The 23040-nt window shown below is 46.5% G+C and overlaps 1 protein-coding gene across 2 annotated transcripts in view; it reads right to left on the reverse strand.

The window, feature by feature from the left end:
• Nucleotides 1-16740: 16740 nt before the first annotated feature.
• Nucleotides 16741-23040, reverse strand: part of TTC29 (tetratricopeptide repeat domain 29) — a 1168725-nt gene continuing 1162425 nt past the window's right edge. Inside the window, exon 17 of one of the 2 annotated variants that reach the window (XM_086963296.1) lies at nucleotides 16741-17192. In XM_086963296.1, coding sequence (XP_086819422.1) covers nucleotides 17092-17192 — 101 coding nt within the window. In that variant the 3' untranslated portion in view covers nucleotides 16741-17091. The remainder of the gene's footprint in view (nucleotides 17193-23040) is intronic. The other variant, XM_086963297.1, reaches the window with a different exon arrangement.

Consider the following 23040-nt stretch of genomic DNA (forward strand, 5'->3'; position numbering starts at 1 on the left):
TGGACCCGCCCAGCAGTACCCAACCCTCTAGAATCACATATGATGCAGCTACTCTCCTCGCCCTCAACCCCGGACGCACACCACAAGGCTGCGTAGCCACCCCAGGATATACCCACGGCCCATTCGCCTGCCTCTCCTGCAAGTTCAACTGCTGCAGGACCCTCACCAAATCCACTTCCTCCATACATAGCTCCGACTCTAACCGCCTGAAGTGCATCCTGCTTAACACCCGCTCGGTCCACAAACACGCAATTGAACTCTGGGACCTACTCGACACTGCATCACCGGACATCGCCTTCCTTACAGAGACATGGATGAACACATCATCAGCACCCGACATCGCCATAGCCATACCGGACGCTTACAAGATTATCCGAAAAGACCGCACCAATCAAACAGGAGGAGGCATCGCCATCATCCATAAAAACACCATCAAAATCTCGACCAGCTCCGACGATAATCTTGCAAACGCCGAACATCTCCACTTTCAGATCCACACCGACCCTAGGACCACACTTAGAGGCACCCTCATCTACAGGCCTCCAGGTGCCCGCACTCAATTCAGTGATGACATCACGGACTTCGTCAGCCCACATGCCCTCGCCTCCGAGAACTACATTCTTTTAGGAGACCTCAACTACCACCTTGAAAACAAACACAACAGAAACTCCACCACCCTCCTGGACAACCTGGCCAATCTCGGACTCAAACAACTTGTTGACACCCCCACCCATGTAGCCGGACACACGCTCGACCCCATCTTCACCTCCAGCAAGCACATCTCCTTTGATCGCACCACAACTCTCCACTGGACGGACCACAACTGTGTTCACTTCAGCTACAAAATCACCCTGACCCACAACCACCCACAACCCATTCCTCAGAGAAACTGGAACAAAATCACCTCCGACCAACTCCTCACATCACTCAACCAAAATCCTCCCACCCTCTCATTGGACCCAAACCAAGCGGCCACCAATCTCAAACAATGGATCACCCACAGTGCTGACGAATTAGCACCCCTGAAAAAGCACCAGATCAAATCAGCCAGCAAAAAGGCTCCCTGGTTCAATGATGACTTTAAGAAATCTAAGAAGCTGTGCCGCACCCTGGAGAAAACATGGAGAAAAAACCCAACCACTGACAACATGACCACCCTCAAGGAAGCCACCCGCAAACACCACCAACTGATTCGTTCCACCAAGAAATCAGCATTCAAGGATCGTCTCGACAACAACACCCACAACAGCAAGGAACTTTTTAACATCGTCAAAGAATTCACCAACCCCACCGCAGCATCTAACGACATCACTCCCTCCCAAGACCTCTGTGATGCGTTATCCTCCTTCTTCTACAACAAAATTGCCGACATCCACAACAGCTTCGAGAATACTCCCAACGATCAACCCTTCCCACCCCCCTCAGATCCTACTCTGCCAATTAACAACCTTAGCGCCTGGAACCCAATCACCACTGAAGACACCATCCGCCTAATGAACTCCATCCACTCTGGTTCGCCAACCGACCCCTGCCCCCACCACATCTTCAACAAAGCTGACTCCATCATCGCACCCCATCTCCGTGATGTCATCAACTGCTCGTTCAACTCTGCCACCTTTCCAGAAAGCTGGAAACACGCCGAACTCAGCGCCCTTCTGAAAAAACCCACAGCAGACCCCTCCGAACTTAAAAACTACCGACCCATATCCCTCCTCCCATTCCCGGCCAAAGTCATTGAGAAAGCCGTCAACTGCCAGCTCGCCGCCTTCCTTGAATCCAACAACTCCCTCGATCCATCTCAATCCGGATTTCGAGCCAAACACAGCACCGAAACCGCCCTCATTGCAGCGACTGACGACATCCGAACACTACTGGACAACGGAGAAACTGTAGCCCTCATTCTACTCGACCTCTCCACCACTTTCGACACAGTCTGCACAGCACCCTTATACAACGCCTCAGCAACATCGGCATTCAAGGAAAAGCCTTGGACTGGATCATCTCATTTCTCGCTGGGAGAACTCAAAGAGTCCGACTTCCCCCATTCAACTCAGAGGCCACTGAAGTCATCTGTGGAGTACCACAAGGATCTTCACTCAGTCCCACCCTCTTCATCGTTTACATGAGTCCACTCGCCTCCATCGCGCGTCAACACAACCTCAACATCATCTCTTACGCCGACGACACCCAGTTAATCCTCTCCCTCACCAAAGACCCTAACACCGCCAAAACCAATCTTCACGCAGGCATGAAAGAAGAAGCCGAATGGATGAAACATAGCCGACTAAAACTCAACTCAGACAAAACGGAGGTGCTCATCCTAGGATCCTCCCCTTCTGCTTGGGACGACTTTTGGTGGCCTTCCGCTCTGGGCGCAGCACCCACACCCACGGACCATGCACGTAACCTTGGCTTCATCCTAGACTCCTCTCTCTCGATGTCCAGACAAGTCAACGCAGTCTCATCCTCCTGCTTCAACGTACTTCGCACTCTCAAAAAGATCTTCCGCTGGATCCCCCTCGAGACAAGAAAGACTGTTACCCACGCACTAGTCACGAGTCGACTGGATTATGGTAACACACTTTACGCCGGAATCACAGCAAAATTACAGAAAAAACTCCAACGCATCCAAAACGCATCAGCGAGACTCATATTAGACATCCCCCGCCAAGATCACATCTCCGGACACCTAAAAGACCTCCACTGGCTTCCCGTCAACAATGAATTACATTCCGCCTTCTCACCCACGCACACAAGGCCCTCTACAATCTAGGACCCGAATGCCTCAACACTCGTCTGTCCTTCTACAAACCCACCCGCCAACTAAGATCATCCAATCTAGCCCTCGCCGCAGTCCCGCGCATCCGAAAATCCACCATGGGTGGCAGATCCTTCTCCTTCCTTGCTGCCAAGACCTGGAACTCACTCCCCACTCACCTCCGCCTTACTCAAAACCACATCTCCTTCAGAAAAGAACTTAAAACCTGGCTCTTCAACAAATAATGAACCCCTTCCCCAAGCGCCTTAAAACCCCACGGGTGAGTAGTGCGCTATACAAATGCCCGAACTTGAACTTGAACTTGAACCTTAAAACGTAAATTCTTCTTCCTCTTTTATTTCCTCTAAAGCAGTCCTTTGCTCATCTTTCAGTATATTATCTAATAAAATCACACTCTTCATTACTCAAAAAACACAAATATTTCTTATTCAAATTAGTATCATATCATATCTAGAAAATTCTTCATCCTCCACTAGATTCACACTGGGAATTTGGTGTTGACTTGGAGCTTTTTCAGCGCACTTGGTACTTTTTATCATTTGCCTCATCCACTTCTTCAGCTACTCTTATTCTCTTCATGTGAGCAGCATTAATCCACGGAGGCACTCCTGTGCATTGGACAGCACCATTTATTGTTCAAATTATTTGGAAAGGTCCTCTCCATTTTTCAATGAGACAGCCTTTATAGACATGTATTCGAATTACCAACCAACCATCAGGGTTCAATTTGTTGCAAGGTGCATTCTTGCAATCTTTTGCTGTCATGGTCACCTAATGAGAGACAGATTTCACCATATCAGTCAGACCCATGCAATAATCCAAAATAATGCCATCAGTTATTGAAGAAAGTTCAGCTGAAGGTATATATTCAAGTCTTATTGATTGGCCCACCCCTACTTCATGGGGAGATAAGCTTGTCTTCCTGTCAGGAGTACTTCTCATATTTAAAAAAAAAACAAGAGGAAGAAAAGCAGATAATTTTAGAACTGTTAAAGCACATACTTTTGGCAGTTTATTGTTGAGAGTTCCATTAGTACATCCCACTGAACCTGAAGACTGTGCTCGATAGCTAAAATGAAATCTCTGCTTGATATCAAATGTTGTGCAGATTATCTGCAGGGCTTCATGTTTTAAATGTGCATCACCCTTAGTCTCAATATAAGTCGGGAGTCCAAATCTAGGTATCAACTCCCTCAACAAAAATTTGGCAACTGTAAGGCTATTTGCTCTCCCAGTGGAAAATGCTTCCACCCATTTGTGGGACACCCCCGCGCCGCACGGCCACCAGCTGCTGCGTGTGCCCCTTAGCCTTGTCCCTGCCGCGCTGCCTGCCTCGCCGCCGGCTGACTCCGTTGTCGTTTGTTTTTATTTTGTTTTGTCCGACATTTGTGCTTGTCATACTGTTTTTGTATTTACTGCATTCGTGCCCGTGTTAGCGTCTTTTTTCCCTTAGTGCCTGTTTATTTTATTTTTTCAGCTTTATCAGCTTGTGTCCTTCCTGTTTGGCCGCCTACCTCGCCGCCCTCCGTCTTCCCTCCCCGCTCCCCGCTTCCCGCCACCACCGCAGACCCCGCCCCTTTTTTCCTTCTGTTCCCTCCCCGCTCCCGCCTCCCAGCTGCTCCGCCCACCTGGCCTTTAAATGGCGACCGTGCGACACAGGTAAGTGTGACCCACTTGTGGGACACCCCCGCGCCGCACGGCCACCAGCTGCTGCGTGTGCCCCTTAGCCTTGTCCCTGCCGCGCTGCCTGCCTCGCCGCCGGCTGACTCCGTTGTCGTTTGTTTTTATTTTGTTTTGTCCGACATTTGTGCTTGTCATACTGTTTTTGTATTTACTGCATTCGTGCCCGTGTTAGCGTCTTTTTTCCCTTAGTGCCTGTTTATTTTATTTTTTCAGCTTTATCAGCTTGTGTCCTTCCTGTTTGGCCGCCTACCTCGCCGCCCTCCGTCTTCCCTCCCCGCTCCCCGCTTCCCGCCACCACCGCAGACCCCGCCCCTTTTTTCCTTCTGTTCCCTCCCCGCTCCCGCCTCCCAGCTGCTCCGCCCACCCGCGCACTTGGCCTTTAAATGGCGACCGTGCGACACAGGTAAGTGTGACCCACTTGTGGGACACCCCCGCGCCGCACGGCCACCAGCTGCTGCGTGTGCCCCTTAGCCTTGTCCCTGCCGCGCTGCCTGCCTCGCCGCCGGCTGACTCCGTTGTCGTTTGTTTTTATTTTGTTTTGTCCGACATTTGTGCTTGTCATACTGTTTTTGTATTTACTGCATTCGTGCCCGTGTTAGCGTCTTTTTTCCCTTAGTGCCTGTTTATTTTATTTTTTCAGCTTTATCAGCTTGTGTCCTTCCTGTTTGGCCGCCTACCTCGCCGCCCTCTGTCTTCCCTCCCCGCTCCCCGCTTCCCGCCACCACCGCAGACCCCGCCCCTTTTTTCCTTCTGTTCCCTCCCCGCTCCCGCCTCCCAGCTGCTCCGCCCACCCGCGCACTTCGCCTTTAAATGGCGACCGTGCGAACGCGCAGCAGCCACGCGCAGCGGGCGCGCCGATTGTGCGCCGAAGGCGCGCCAAAGGTAAGCCCGTCTGCGCCCGTCCGCGACCGGATCGCGACCAGCGCCAGGACCCCTGGCCCCCGAAGACCCCGACCGACCCGCCTGACGTACTCCGCCGCCACCCTCAGCGCTCTCAACTCCGGCCGACTCCCAGATTGCCATTAAGCCACACCACGACGCACCCACGGACCTTTCAGCTGCCACGCCTGCAAATTCACCTGCATCCGGACCTGCCTCACACCAGCACCCGCCAAGCCGAACACCAGCAGCACCCACCTCAAGTGCATCCTGCTCAACACCCGCTCCGTCCACAGACATGCCATCGAACTCTGGAACCTCCTAGACGCCACAGCCCCTGACGTTGCCTTCCTCACGGAGACCTGGATGAACGCCTCTTCAGCTCCCGACATCGCCATCGCTATCCCAGAGGGCTACAAGATCGTCCGGAGGGACCGCAACGCCAACCAGATGGGAGGAGGCATCGCCATCATCCACAAGAACACCATCCGTCTCACGACCAGCACCGACAACACCCTGACCACCGCCGAACACCTGCATTTCCAGATCCACACCAACCCGAACACCACCCTCAGAGGCACCCTGATCTACCGACCCCCCGGACCACGCACACAATTCAGCGAGGACATCACCAACTTCGTCAGCCCGCATGCCCTCCCCTCCGCTGACTACATCCTCCTGGGAGACCTCAACTTCCACCTGGAGAACAACAACGACCGCAACACCACCACCCTGCTGGACAACCTCGCTAACCTGGGACTCAAGCAACTGGTGTCCACCCCCACCCACCTCGCCGGACACACACTCGACGCAGTCTTCTCTTCCAGCACAGACATCGACTTCAGCCACGCCACAGAGCTTCAATGGACGGACCACAGCTGCGTCCACTTCACCTTCAAGAGAACGACGACCCACCACCACCAGCAACAGGCCGCCCGCAGAAGCTGGAACAAGATCACAGCAGACCAGCTCGCCACCTCCCTGAGCCTGCACCCTCCTGCCAGCTCAGCGAACCCCAGCCAGGCCGCCGACAACCTCACGAAGTGGATCAGCATCTGCGCGGACGAGCTCGCCCCGCTGAGGACCCCGCCCAGCAGACCCGGAAGCAAGAAAGCCCCGTGGTTCACCGACGAACTCAAGAGCTCCAAGAAGAACTGCAGAGCCCTCGAGAAAGTCTGGAGAAGGGAACCTACACCGGACAACAGGACCTCCTTCAAACTTGCCACCCGGAAGCACCACCAGCTGATCCGCGCCGCCAAGAAAACAGCATTCAAGGAACGGTTGGACAACAACGCACACAACTGCAAGGAACTCTTCAACATCGTGAAAGAGCTTTCCAACCCCAGCGCAGGAAACAACGACATCACCCCATCGCAAGACCTCTGCAACTCCCTCGCTTCATACTTCCACAACAAGATCGCGGACATACACAACAGCTTCAACAACCAACCAACGCACACCTTGACAGAACAGCCACCCCCCACCACCACCCTCCAGGCCTGGACCCCGATCAGCACCGAAGACACCATCCGCACGATGAACTCCATCCACTCCGGATCACCGACCGACCCCTGCCCTCACCACGTCTTCAACAAGGCCGACGCTGTCATCGCACCCCACCTGCGAGACATCATCAACACATCATTCGACACCGCCACCTTCCCTGAGAGCTGGAAACATGCCGAACTCAGCGCCCTACTCAAGAAACCAACAGCGGACCCCACCGAACTCAAGAACTACCGCCCCATCTCGCTCCTCCCGTTTCCTGCCAAAGTCATCGAGAAGACCGTCAACAAGCAGATGGCCGCCTTCCTCAAGACGAACGGATCCCTCGACCCCTCACAGTCCGGCTTCTGAGCCAATCACAGCACCGAGACCGCCCTCATCGCCGCCACTGATGACATCCGAGCCCTGATGGACAATGGAGAAACAGCGGCCCTCATCCTCCTAGACCTCTCCGCGGCATTCGACACGGTCTGCCACCGCACCCTAGTACAGCGCCTCAGCAACATCGGAATCCAGGACAAGGCGCTGGAATGGATCATCTCCTTCCTCGACGGAAGAACACAGAGAGTCCGCCTACCACCGTACAAGTCAGAGGCCTCCGAAGTCATCTGCGGCGTCCCTCAAGGATCATCTCTGAGCCCCACCCTCTTCAATGTCTACATGAGCCCCCTCGCGGCCATCGTACGCAAACACAACCTCAGCATAATCTCCTACGCCGACGACACCCAGCTGATCCTCTCCCTGACCAACGACCCGCCTCCGCCAGAGCCAACCTGCACGAAGGGATGAAAGAGGTAGCCGAGTGGATGACGACCAGCCGCCTGAAACTGAACTCTGACAAGACGGAGGTCCTCATCCTGGGCTCTTCCCCCTCCGCCTGGGACGACTCCTGGTGGCCTCCCGCCCTGGGCACCGCACCCAAACCGACAGACCATGCACGCAACCTGGGCTTCATCCTGGACTCCTCCCTCTCCATGACCAGGCAAGTCAACAACGTCTCCTCGACGTGCTTCAACATCCTACGCATGCTACGGAAGATCTTCCGGTGGATCCCCACCGAGACCAGGAAGACCGTCACCCAGGCCCTCGTCACCAGCCGACTGGACTACGGCAACGCCCTCTACGCCGGTACCACCGCCAAGCTCCAGAAGAGACTCCAGCGGATCCAGAACACCTCAGCCAGACTCATCCTCGACATCCCACGAACCAGCCACATCACCGGACATCTGAGAGACCTTCACTGGCTCCCCGTCAACAAAAGAATCACCTTTCGCCTCCTCACCCACGCACACAAAGCCCTACACGACCAAGGCCCGAGCTACCTCAACAGCCGGATCAACTTCTACGCTCCCAAACGCCACCTCCGTTCAGCAAACCACGCCCTCGCCGCCGTCCCCCGCATCCGAAGAGCGACTACAGGAGGAAGGTCCTTCTCCTACCTGGCCGCCAAGACCTGGAACTCCCTCCCTCCCGACCTGCGCCTGACCCAAGACCACCTCTCCTTCAGGAAGAAGCTGAAGACCTGGCTGTTCGAGCAGTAGCGCCCCCCCCCCCCCCCCAGCGCCTTGAGACCCTACGGGTATGTAGCGCGCTCTATAAGTGTCACTGATTGATTGATTGATTTTGAGAACATGAAGATTATTATCAAGACATATATCAGACCATTACACTGTGGCATCTCAATGAAATCTGCCTGTGATCTCTTAAATGGGTCTTCGGATTTGCCAGTGTGATTTATGATCTTAACTGTGTTCTTGCCTTGATAAATTACATGGTGTGTCAAACAATTACTTCATGCATTTTCAGCAACATGTCAAAATCATGTATTTTCCTGGTACTTCTTAAATATCTTGACCAGAATATCTCTTCCTGCATGGATTTGATGACAAGAAAATTTACACTGGGGCTGCAACATTGAGTCTGATTTTACATACAATTCCTGATAATTCTTTTTATAGCCTAGTTTTTCCCATTTCTTTTTCTCATTTACAGGAGCATCCTCTTACAAATCTCTCAGCTCACTAAAACCTGTGTGTCTTGAACCCATAAACAAACAATTCACATTATTGGAATTTAGTACAGTATCATTTGTGAAATCAGTATTTCCATTTTGTTGAACTACTGACTCTTCTTAAAAACCACTGTATCTGGCCATCTGCTTTGCGTATCTGTTTTCTAAAGTAACCATATATTTGCCAGCTTTATGGGCTGTGCACCTTAGGACTGCTACCTCTTTTGGTTTCTAAATCGCATTCAAGAAATCTAGTATATACATGCTATTTTTTATTGGTTCTCCTGAAGATGTCATGAATCCTCTTGGTGACCATATTTGTCCATAATCACGAACAGCAAAATCATATTGGCTATCTGTATAGAATGTCACATTCTAATTTTCTGATAAACAGCTAGCTCCTGTTAAGGCAATCAATTCTATTACTTGTGCTGTTTCACACTTGGTAAGCAGGATGCCTCAAGTGTCTCTGTGACAGAGCACACTGCATATGCGGCCATTAATCTTCCATATTGATCTCTCAGACAATAACCATCAATAATGTCTGATCAGCTAGTTCCAATGAAATCTCCTTTATGTCTGGTCTTGGTTTTGTGCATAATTTAGTCACTTCAATACAATAATGAGGCAAATCACTATTTTAATCTTCCTTGTCTTTACATCTTCAAATGGAAATGTCTGCTGTAAGAGTGATTTTCTCATAATGTGGCAATTTACTGTTCGTTATGTGCTGTGTTCTCATTCTTGTTAAAAATATTTAAACTGAATTGAGGGATATAATTAATTAAAGTATGACTCATCACAATTCCTTCACTTTGTTCAATTGCCCAAGCAAAAATGGCAACCAATTTTAAACAGCCTAGAAGACTTACAGCTACTGGATACAGCACGCTTGAAAGAAATGCTAGTGGGAGCATAAATACTCCATGTTTCTGAGTAATAACTGAAAGTGCATATCCAACTTTCTCAAGGCAAAATAGGAAAAACATCATATTGTAATCAGGCATCCTGAGTGGGCGCATGACAAAACTCTCTTTCAACTTCTTAAATGCATCAAGACACTAATCTTAATATGACACCGAATCCTGTACATCATTACATGCGAAACTTACTAAAGGTTTTGCGATCAAGGAAAAGTTTGGAATCCATTGACGACAGTACCCTACAATTCCAAAAAAAATCCGAACTGCCTTCTGGGTGGTCAATAGGCTCAATTTCAGAATTACAGAAACATGTACTTAAGAGAATTTCTTCACACCACTCTCAATACGGTATTCTAGATAAACGTCTTCTTTTTTACAATACTGCATTTTAGTCGCAGAGACTTTATACCCATTTTCAACCAGGTGATTCAGTAAGGCAATTGTGTCCAGTTTACATCCCTCTTTTGTTTTTGCTAGTAAGTTGTCAATATATTGGACTCCACCTGAGTTACAAGGCAAGTTTAGGTTCTCTAGCGCTCTCATCAGTATTTGTGAGAAAATTGATGTACTCTCAGAATACCCTTGTGGGTTCCTACACCACACGAAACCCTTCTTCAGAAATTGAAATGCAAAGAGGAACTGTGATTACTCATCTAGTGAAACTGAAAAGAACATTTGACATAAGTCAATTATTGTATACCATTCGGCTTCTGATGGAATGTGAAACCTTATTACTGCTCGATTTGATACCACTGGACAACAAGGGAGCACAATTGTATCTGTTTTTCAGGGATCCTGCACAATTCTTTGTTTACCACTCAGCTTCTGAATTCCTGTCACCGAAGGAATTTGAGGACTACCAAGCACTTCTCAAAGAATCCCCTGCTCAATCATTTTCTCAATCACTGGCTTCATTCCTCTTTCGTACGTTTATACTGGCTAGTCATGGGAAATGTTGGGTCTGGTTTAATCTTTATTTTCACTGGTTCTGCTCTTTTAATCATTCTAATTTCTTTCACAGTGTAATGCCATACCTCTTTTTTGACAGCATGTCTTAAAGCTAGAGGTGAGTTTTCTTTTGTCAGAACTAGGTACAATCCAATTCTTCTTTACTTACTTTGAAAACGGAATCCTCATTTTGCATTTCAAGTGCTACATATGCAATATATTACATTGAAAGAGAACACTAGCAGCAACAGCGGGCCCTCGATACCGCACCTCACACCGGTTTCAAATTTATTTTTTGTTTTCTTCAAATTGCTTTGCAAACAACCCCTACACCAGCTGTTGGGTGGCGCAACTGTGATCCAGATCAAAAGACAATTAGACTACGGTGGGGTGCACAGCTGACAAAGTCCAGGAAGCCAAAGTTGTATGAAAAAGTCAATTCTTTATTGAAAAATTATTTTGTTTTTTAAGACCATTCAGATGACGATATCAGCCAACGCGTTTCACTCCCACATTGGGAGCTTCCTCAGGGCTGAAACCAAAGATGAGACATAAAAACATATACATAAATATAAATAACAAGTAGTATTTGTACTTGTTATTCATATGTTTTTATGTCTCATCTTTGGTTTCAGCCCTGAGGAAGCTCCCAATGTGGGAGTAAAACGCGTTGGCTGATATCGTCATCTGAATGGTCTTAAAAAACAAAATAATTTTTCAATAAAGAATTCCGGCAGGGCGATGGCAAGGCTCCCCCTCTGGAAGATACTGTTACTTAAGACATCAGATAGGCCACAACGCTTCCAAAAGTCCCCCATCACTAAGACGGTCATGGAGGTGTGGGACTATGTAGCATGCCAAAGGGAACTCCCCACATTCCCTTCCCCATGACATCTTTGTTTGAGAATGGAGTTTTTTACCCGGGGCATACTATGGGGAGCATTTGTAGCTTGGCATCGGACACCATGCAGCACCTCGGGCCATATTTTTGACGAAGAGGGAATTTTCTCCTTCTCACAATTGCGTCAAAAATATTAAAATATAATCCGCTGTGATGGTGGATCCCCGCGTATAGCAATGAGCAAGTTAACCAAGGGGTGGTATAACAGGGATATTGCCCTCCCTGACATTACACCTTACTATTGGGCATCGCAGTTAATGGTGGTAAACCACTGGATGTACTGCTCCCCTATGGATCCGGCCTATCTGCTGGACAGATATCAAATGGATAGAGAGGGTATATTGGGCGCTGTACTCGAAGGCCCAAAACAGAAAGTATTTCGGCCCCACAGCGCACACAGTTGCAATTTGGCACCAGGCGAACACCAGTTTGATCTCGTCGAATGTACTGACCAAAGCCACACCACTTTGGTTTACCCAACTACTTGGACTACTGTGTCATTAGCCTGGGTTTGATAAGTGGGATACCATCGGAATCTTCGTAATTGGGGACTTGGTGAGGAAGGGCACAATCCTTAAATTTGGGGAATTAAGAGAGCAATACGATATGGCTCCTGGGGGAGGTATTTAGGTACCTACAGATTAGACATGCCCTTACCACAGCTCTTCATGACATGAGCGACTTACCAGAGTCATTCCCCTTGCAGGATCGGCTCCTAGATGGGCCGTTGCTCAATAACGCCACGTCATTCACTTATAAAAAACTGTGCAACAACCTACCAGACATGTTTCACAAACTCTGAGGGAAATGGCAGATAGATCTCGGGCCCATTGATGATGAGGACTGACAGGCGGCACTGATGTCCCCGAGTGAGGCGGCCATCAGCCTTCGTTTCCGACTAATCCAACTTAAGATCCTACATAGATCATATCTTACTGTGGTAACACTGGCGAAGATAGGCTCGAGACCTGAGGCCATCAAGCCACAACATTTTACCATACAATTTGGGACTGTCCAGTTGTACGTCCCATATAGGAGAGGGCCACGAGACACATTCAAGATGCAGTGGGTAAGGGACTCACCCTTATTCCACGACTGGGCCTTCTCAATATATGGTAACAGACTAATCTCACAGAGGTGGAACAGCAACTAACCACACTGGGTTACACCATAGTCAAGCGTGTGATTGCGAAAAAGTGGGGAGTGGCGGATAGGCCCTCCCATCGAATGTGGGCAAAGGAGGTCGGCAAATGTATGATAGCTGAGAAGGAGGTATTACATTGAGAGGGTGTCCAAAGAAGTGGGACAGAAAATGGGGCAAATGAAATGTATATAGAGGCAACATATGTGTTTCCCCATCGGTGGAAATGGAATTGCAGCACGCTGGAGGGCGGCCTTTGGAGATACCGTGACTGCACCTGGTCTATTCTCCCTAATAGTTCAATGTACTGTATAACCTGCCGAAATGGTGATCAAGTACTGTATGTGACCTTTAACACTGTGAAATTAATAAAAATATATTTAAAAAAATAATATATATAATGTGCCTGAGACTGAAAGGCTTTGCTATCTCCAGGTGCGACACAAGCTGCTACATCCTTCTAATCTCCCCACAATTAGCATAAGATTTACCATATACAAGAAGTGGCTGGTTATGAAAACCACAGAAAAACAATTGAATTTCGAACTCTATGTATTATTGTGCCAGACAGACAGATACTACCAGTGGACCAACTGATGAAGGCCCTCTACACAAACAAAAGGCGTCATACCCTCACAGGTCCCACAGCACACACGGTTAAAATCTGGCACGCAGCACAGAGGGCACTGGGGTGAAAAGGAGTACTCACACTAGCCACACCACTCTGGGACACACGCCGCCTGGGCACGCTAGCTAACACTAAGGGGTTCAGCCAATGGGACCTTATTGGCATTACAAAGATAGGAGACTTATGGCTAAAGGAAAGGTCCTATCATTCACAACCCTGAAAGAGAAATATGGAATGGCGGACACAGAGAGATACTGATACCTGCAAATTAGGCATTCACTGCAAAGTGCCATCCTGACAGGCACTGATCTGGCTGAGTCCTCTCCCCTAGAAGACAGGCTTCTTACCGAACATCTGGAAAAAAAGGCTATCTCACAAACATATCGCAAATTAGTCAATAATCTCCCAGATCCTATGGCGGTGCTCCGCAGCAAGTGGGAGGTGAAGTTAGGAGATATAGATGACACAGATTGGATGAATGCGTTGGCGTCGTCCAGAGACACGGCCATTCCATCACGCTTGAAATTAATCCAGCTTAAAATATTACACAGAGTGTGCTACCCACGCACTATGCTGCACAAACTGGGTCATGTCCCTGATCCAGTTTGCCTACGAGGGTGCGGGCAATGGGGAACATTTTTCCACATCATCTGGGAATCTCCTATCATACAAACATACTGGGAACGTGTGCTAACTGAGATTTCAGAGGTGGGTGAGGCCGAGATACGGCTGGATCCAGGGTGCTGCCTTCTTAACATCTGGAAGCCTACAGACCTCAACCTGGCGTTACAAACATGGGCCACACTGGGATTAGCAGTTGCAAAAAGGAATATAGCACGAAACTGGGGTTCCGGCGTGGCCTCCACACGAACGCAGTGGGAAAATTATATGAACATAGCAATGGTAGCGGAAAGGGCTGTCTATCTACACAGGGGTTGCCCCAGAAAATGGTCTAGGAAATGGGGGATATGGAACGAATCACGTGGGACAATTAGTGAACCACCGCAGTCCGCAGCAGACCCCGACATTGGCCCATAGACGCATATAGTGTACATGTATGTGTTATGCAGTTATATACCTAGAAACAACCTTTGGAGAAGGTGAGGTTTAGAAGACGGTGACCCAGGGGTGCCGAGGCACAGTGCTGATAATAGATTGTGGTCTTGGCAGTGATGAGCAGTCTTATACCATTACTGGATTGTTGTTGGGGGGCATTTTATATTTAATCTGGCTGGGATGTACTATGGGGGTGGGGCAGGTGGGAAGGGGAAGACCGAAATGAAGTCCTATGCACGATGGTACAATGATGTGCTGTAACTGCCGAGATCCGACTTTTACCTATGACAACCTGTAAGAAGAAGGTGTTTGTTTACATTTGTTTCTTGAAATGCCGAATGTATCATCCTGAGATAATTCCTAATAAGGAAGTTGGGAAAAAAAAACCACATGATGAGTCCTGTGACGCTCATGGCTGTGATTGGTATGTGCATAAAGAGGTATGAGCAAGGTCGTATATACGATGTACTTTAATGTTCTTGATACATGTGATTAAAAGAGTTAAACCATAAAATATGACTTTTCCATTAAAGAAGATTCTGAAATTACAATTAATTTGAGTTTAAACATGGCATTTCTACTTGCTCCCAATCAAACATTAGCATTTACTAAATGTGATAATGTAACCCAATGTTATCATGCAATAGCGCGGTAGGCCATAAGGTAGAAAAAAAACAAATGTAGGTATTTATCACTAACAGGACATGTAAAAAATTATAAACACATGTCCTACTTTCTAAAAACAGTTCACCCTGCTCTAAATATTTTTAGGGCCAACCTTAGGGGGGATTTATATGTGTTAAATATTCAAGTTTAGACCAGGCAAAAAGTTTATTTTACCAGGTAGAGTAGACAATTTAAAACTGCACTACAGGCTGCAATGGCAGGCCTGACACATGTTTTAAAGTGCTACTTTCACAATGTGTGTTGCAGGCCTACAAGTATTAATTACTTTGCAGGGTTTGAGTACTTGCAGTACCACTTACCTAGGGATATACAAGTAAATTAAATGAGGCACTCAGGTGTTAGCCAATTTGTTCCTGTTTTGAAAGGAAGAGCCCATGCGCTTTTAGGACAATGCTACAGGCTAAAATGGCAGGCCTGAGACATGATTTAAAGTGCTACTTTAGTGGGTTTCACAATGAGTGCCCCAGACCTACAAGTTATAATTAATTTACATGTATTGAGTACCTGAAGTACCTTTTTACTGCGTACTTACAAGTAAATGAATGTGCCAATCAGGTGTAGGCCAAGTTTTGAAGGGAAGAGCACAGGCACTCTTAGAATTGGTTCGAAGTGATAAAGTGCACAAAGTCCTAATGTAAACAAAAATGAAATACGGAAAACAGGAGAGGTGAAGGAAAAACGTTCGGCTTTGGATCTAATACTGGTAACTGGTTTGGACTGACTCACTAGAAAAGGTTTTGCGCTCTGTGTAATTTTGGGGTGGGAGACTTTGATCATGTTCTATTTATATGTCCGTGTGTTGACGCAACAGGTACCAGTGTTACATAATGTTAATTAATTAACATCAAAACAGCAAAGGAGGCTTTGAATTTTGCCACCAGCTGTGACAGACTGTCATATCAACTTTTTACCATTTTGTATTTTATTGAGCTAAATGTATGTGTTTTGTTGGCATTCTAAGGAAGCTGCTATGAAAACTAATCAATAAATTTAAATTTTAAGTGCTGCTGTGTCCTTGAAGTGCACCAATACGTATGCAGCTGCTAGGATTTGGCTATATATGTCAGGGCATGACAAGGGAGCTGCTTACGCACCACCTGCACTGTAGATTACAAAGGAAGATGGCTTCTGAACTGTTAACACAAATTATCCAAAAGGTCCTTCTTCATAGAAGGCTTTCTTTCCGGATGGGAGGAACATCAACCACATATCTGCCCCCCCACCCCCTTCAGCTAAGCTGGCCAGGAGGTGTTTTCATTGCATGATCCAATAGGGTTCATGCACGGTCAAGCAAGGAAATGCTTCCATTACTTACTGATAATGGCCTTACTCCTAGTCCTACTCCCTCGCCTTTCGGTAGGTAGGGAGGTAATACACTTGATCACATCCTTCCTCGAGGCTAGGGAGAGGAATATATTCAGTACAGTAGCACTCTCGAGGGGCATGAATGGTGGTGTGCAGTACAGCCATGGCCAACTAGGACCATGTTATCAGATGCTGGTTCAGCTCCATGTATCGAATAGTTGCTGATCTCCGACTCCTCTCACAATTATGGCGCAAATTGTCCCAAATACACAACGGAACCATAAAAGCCATGTCAGATACAAATGTAATATATATATTTATTGATGTAAAACACAGTTTGTGGTAGAACTCCGAGTAGCCATTATATCGGTTTTATTTGGCACTGCACGTGAAGGAAATAAATACTTTGTCTGCCTCTTTGCAGAGTTTGGTGTGCCACCTACTTGCAACGATGGTTACACCCTTGTACAAACAATGACACTTTGTAGCTTGCAACGTTTGTGAAAGAGAGAAAAAACATGAGGTATTAACACTGCACATTATTTGGCATATTTTTTCCTTCAATGTATCCTGAAACTGCATAGGAAGTTTGAGATTTAAGATTAAGATTTAAACATAGCATCACACAGGCTTAGAAAACTGAGTTAAGCCTTAGCGTCTGGAATATCCTCCTGTGCCTCCTCCACAGTTGTGTTCTCATCTTCAGGTAAAATGTCAGCCTCGCCGCTGTGGGGCTCTGTCGTACCTGCAAAGGCAAAAGCAGACAATGTTCAGGTGCAAGGCAGACGTCTGCAAATAAGAGCCAGCCAAAACCCTTGGTTTCAAATATTCAACGTGAAACGAAAGAATATTGATAGAGTATTGGATGCATTTATTTATTATTTATTTATTTAAGAGTTTTATATAGCGCTAGCTAGACCCGAGGGTATCAGAGCGCTTTACTGCATTGCCACACGTAAGATAAATTTGCACAGTAATATGTACATTGAGTCAAGACGCATGCAGAGTATCTTCATAGAAGAGCACATTGTCCTTCATAAGATATGTTAACATAGTAGCGTGTATGGTGTCTTATGGCGCTTCACGGAAATGACGTCGTAGAATAAGATTTGACCTTCTTTTCTCTTATCCAGACTCAACTAATGGGTTTACTGGGGGATGTCACACCTCAAAAGCAAAAGGTGAATCAATTCATCTTCAGGAAAAGCAGTTATATCGTTAGAACCTAGAAAACAGCCCATACCTCAATTCAAAGTTAAAAAAGCGCATTCGAATACTTTGATGTGAGGAAGGATACGTGGCACAGAAAACACAACTGGGTGTTAAATATGGCATATGTTTGTAACAAGTGGTTTCTTCCTCTGGGAAGGAATACTGAAGCACACAGTGCAACAAATAGAATACGAAGGTCTCATCACACTAAAGTTAGGTATGCCTAAGGAACAGCTTCATCGTTTACAGCTGATTATGACAGTGAGGGAAGATCTTGTGAAACAAATAGTTCATTGTCATAAAAAGCTTTAAAATCAAAACAAAAATAATTTAGTTTTATAAACACACCCATCAACGTTCGATGGATAGACCTGTTGTTCAATAACCCCATTGTTATGAATCATGTGAAAAGAAAATGGGCAATTGAATTATCCCTATGAAAGCATGCTTTCGTCCATACCGCAACTACATCTACCAAGAGCCTTCTCTGTTTTTGCATTTAGAGAACTATAGAACAATTTCCTGGATAAATGCATTTGATGTGCAATGAAGGTAAGAGGGATTCCTCTGAAACACAGCATCTCCATCAGACTACACGTCATAAATATTCGCGGGTTCTATCAAAGTGAGCACCGGCTTCCATCAATCGACATTTTAACATAACAACTGACAGGAAGAGAAGCAACGCTTTACCTGCTTTTCAATCTAAAATATTATTTTGTTGTGTAGTTCACACTAATCCGTAGGACCTGCGAGTTTGTTGGACAACATAAACTATGGGTGAAGTGCCTAGACTGATTCCGGGCACCCCGGGAGTATATGTTGGTCTAGAGACCAGATAACTCACAGCACCACCATAAGCTTCCCTAACCCTAGCAGGGAGCTAATAATTTCTGTCAACCACTAAACATGACAACCCTGACCCCTCAGGGATCGTGGTAACAGATCAGAACCTTTTGTTCAGTCACTTGTTCTTACTTGTGCTCAGAGAAATGACTGGAAGTGTGCAGGGATAAAGTGTGCTAAAATGAAGGCTATAAAATTTAGAGGTACCTTATTTAAGTCTCAAATACACTTTAAATAGTTTGCAAGTGACCCTTAGCATGAAACAAATCAGACGATGAATATGCCCCTGTTACAGCTGACAGCCACTAAAAGATGGGCTACATGTGACATACTTACGAAATGCTTTTAATAGAAGACCTGAGGAAGCATAAAACAATGAATAGAGTTTTTGTTCCAAAAAAGAAGAACCGTACCTCATAAAAGTAGATGCCCTCTTGAAATTGACTTTCCGTCCCAAAAATGTTCAGCTGGGATTGTGCGCACCATTAAAGTGAGTATCAATAGCACATTTCCAGTACTCCGAAATGAAAGTAGTTCTGTAATTTAGAAGCAGAATCTCAATGTACCTCTCCATGCGTGAGCTCCAGTGTTTCGGAGACCAGCACTACCTTCATACTGGCATGGATATATGGACTTTTTTTGTGTGTACTTTTTGTTGTAGCACAAACTCAGTATTAAGTGGTGGGCGTAAAGGTTTGGGATAAGTGGCTGTGGCGAGCGAGCTTAGCGAGCGAGCTCGACTGTCATAAGGGGTGTCTGGGAGGGGGGGGCTTAGGGGTAGTTCTCCCCCCGGGAAAACCTTAAAAAAAGTTAAAAACTGGGGCATTTTCAAACAAATTTGAGAAAGCAAAGAGGTTAATAGACCAATTGTGCAATTGTAGTTATGACATAAATAAAGAGATTGTATATGATAACGACATAGGTAGCTGTTTATTCAGTACAAAAAGAAAATTGTGTATATGCGTGTCTCTGCGTCGTATATCGCTGTCATTTCAGAAATACTAGCTTTGCCTAGAGTTTTAATGAAATGACCAGTCTGTTAATTTGTATTTATTTACAGTCTGTTGTAGTGCCTTCATGAAACTGTAACCCACCTGAGAGCGCTTGAGGGTTATGGAGAAAAGCAAACACGTAGACACTTGGAATAGATGCCATTGGTCACTAGAATGATGTGCCCAGGCCGTTCTTGTAGCAGGGAGCTTAGGAAACAGCCAATGAAGAACCCTACAGGAACCCTATAGGGTGGCAGAATGCAGGAGGAGTGAGGTGACTGCCAGTAAAACATGGAAAAAGAAAATATCTGCGTTATGTCCCTCTGGATCTGTAGTGTGAATGCCAAATCGTTAGTCTCCAAAAACCCTCCCATCCTACAGATCATCTTTTGTTATGTGCTCCATCATGGGCCTTTACCATGAGTTGAATGTCCAGTTATGCCTGCAGCACACTCTGGGGCCAACACGTTGTGGCCTTTTGACCTGACAACGTTAGGCCTTTAATCACTTCCATGTGCCCATACTTGGACACATGGGCCCATCCTTTTAGTGCCCGAGAAGGTTACTAAAAGGAAATTATTCAGCTTCCCTGTATTCAAACTTTTTTATTTGTTAAGTAGTATTTATAAAAAAGCCTTGGTGTGTTGCCATTATAATATGCATTTTCCAAGCAGGTGTCAATCAAGGAACAATCTAGACACTACTACTCCGTCTTTAAGTAGGACTCTGTAGCACACTTTCATTTAACCCCGCACTTTAGTTGTGAATGTTTCTCCCGCTCAGAAGTCATGACTAAAAGGTCATTACTTTGATCATTATTGTGCATGTTCAACCACACCTCAGCTATTGTTGTTTCATTTAGCTTCTAATAAAAATAATAATGCATAGCCACAAAACATTACATACATATGCAGACTGTACCCATCCCCTATCAAGGGTATACACAATATATTCATGTAAATATAGTGCATTAGATTAATCATTTAAAATCTATCTGTTAATTTAATATAATCCTGATAGTTTCCCACATACATCTGTATATGAATATTTGTATACAAATGTGTATGCATCGGCACAGAACATTTCACTTCTGTCTTCCAGAAATGGGGACGAGCCCTTCTTAATTGCACATTCTCCAAAGCTTTAAAGAGAAGGTTAAGAGATCGAATTAACAGCAGCGCTGCACCTCTAAACAAAGAGAAGAATAAACATACACAGGCCTGATGCCACTGGCCAAGTTTCTGGGGAGCCATGGAGAGACGATGCAGATAACTGATTACTTCGTGCCGGGGTCAACTTCAAATCAGGTCAGGCAGGGAATTATGTGATGTCGACAGGCACCTGCGATGCCGAAGCGATGTTGGAGCTGAAAATGGATGATGGCGTCCGAGGTACAAATGATTCTAAAATTAACAGCAGTAGCGGGAAGCAGACACCTCAAGTGTGCGCAGTGTGTTTTCAAAAATCATGTGCAGACTCAATTTTTCAGCTTCCTTGCGGCCTGCAGTCTCTACGCCACCTTTTCCGAACTCTTCAAAGGGCGTGACCCATCACCAAACTCCCTGTGATGAGTTGGTAATGGATGGGGTGACCATCCTCTCCACTTCCTGACTGACGTGAAGTCCCTGGCGCTACAGGGCTCCAGCATGAAGCGCCAGGGGCCGAGCTGATGACCTCACAGGCCTAAGTGCTGTAAGCTCATCATCCCAGCAAATACTGAAGGCGGAGGGCCCGCCCATAAAAAACAGAATGCATCGGCTTCTCTGCCAGTGTCACATGACACTCGTCGTCATCAGTCATGATCCCAACAGCATCGCCCCAAGCAAGAGGTATGTGTACATATATTTTTAAACATATAAGAGTGCTTTTCAATTTTACAATGGCTGACCCGGGGAGAGAAAATAAGTGGGGGTGGAGCCCCTAGGCCTTCCTGCAGAATCCATCGCTGCCAGTTACATTACACAAGGACACATTCATTTTTTATAAGCACTAGAGAGATTTAGTGGTTTTCCCAGAATCCCAGGATGTTGAGCCAACGCCGTGACCCAAATATGGTTCCTCAGCACCCAAGTCGGCAGATCTGGCCATAAAACACCACATCCTCTCCCTCATCCAGGCTCTTTCTGTAAGAAACACTAAGTTTTAGCCCATGTTTTGTGTGCTACATCATGCATCACATCACGGCTGCCTAAGGCCTAATCTTTTTACAGCACTGCTATTCAAACCACCAATTTCAGTATCTTTCAGAATAGCTCCTTAGAATTATTGTGCATTCAGCATATAAGTGAATGGGTTGAATCCATCATCATTTTTTAGCTCACTTCGCCACCTCAGTTCAGCCCCAGCTAAATGCAAATCAGTCTTGACCCTGTGCCTCATGGGAACAGTCCAGCCAGAACTGCCAAGCCAGGTCTTCCCTGAACCGGAAACTAAAGTGGCGAAGTGAGCTAAAGAATGATGATGGATTCAATCCAGATCTGTGACTGGGGGTGAGTGTCTGAAAAGTTCAGCGCTACGTCCATCGTCTCTTTGTGTTTGCTTTATAACATTTACTATTCCAACTTAAATCTGTGCAACAGTCGGGAAAGTGGTGGACTCTGAAGGGGTCAAATCTACTATTCACATTCCTGTTTGTGCAACACCAGGTTAAGCGTTAGACTTCAGAAGGGTAAGATTTACTATTCCCACTTCAGTGTGTGCAACAGCAGGAAAAGCTTTGGACACTGGAGTGGTAATATTTACTATTTCCATTCCAGTGTGTGCAACAGTAGGGAAAGCATGGACACCGGAGGAGTAAACTTTACTATTCCCACTCCAGTTCGTGCAATACTAGGGAAAGCATTGGACACCGAAGGAGGGAAATGTATTATTCCCACTCCAGTCTGTGCCACAGTAGGGAAAGCATTATTCACTGGAGGGGTAACATTTACTATTCCCACTTCAGCCTGTGCAACAGTAGGGAAAGAGTTAAACACTGAAAGAGTAACATTTATTATTCCCACTCCAATCTGTGCAACAAAAGGGACTACTTTGGAGGCCGGGGGAGGTGGGGTAAGATTTACTGTTCCCTCTCCAGTCTGTGCAACCTTTAGGAAAAGATTGGACATCAAAGGGGCAACATTTACTGTACCCACTAAAATCTGTGCAAAAGTAGGGAAAGTGTTGGACTTCGAAGTGTTAAGATTTACTGTTCCCACTCCAGTCTGTGCAACAGTAGGGAAAGCTTTGGACACTGGAGGGGTAACATTTACTAATCCCTCCTCAATCTGTGCAACAGTAGAGAAAGGGTTGGACTCCGAATAGATGAAATTTACTGTTCCCAGTCCAGTCTGCGCAACAGCATGGAAAGCTTTGGACACTGGAGGGGTAGTGTGTGCAACAGTAGGGAAAGCGTTTGACACCGGAGGGGTAACATTTACTATTCCCACTCCAGTCTGTGCAATAGTAGGGAAAGTATTGCACACCGAAGGAGAAAAATCTACTTTTCCCACTCCAGTCTTTGCAACACTAGAGAAAGAATTGTACACCGGAGGGGTAACATTT

This window comes from Lissotriton vulgaris, chromosome 3_1 (genome assembly GCF_964263255.1).
Source record: "Lissotriton vulgaris chromosome 3_1, aLisVul1.2, whole genome shotgun sequence".
Lineage (NCBI taxonomy): Eukaryota > Metazoa > Chordata > Amphibia > Caudata > Salamandridae > Lissotriton > Lissotriton vulgaris.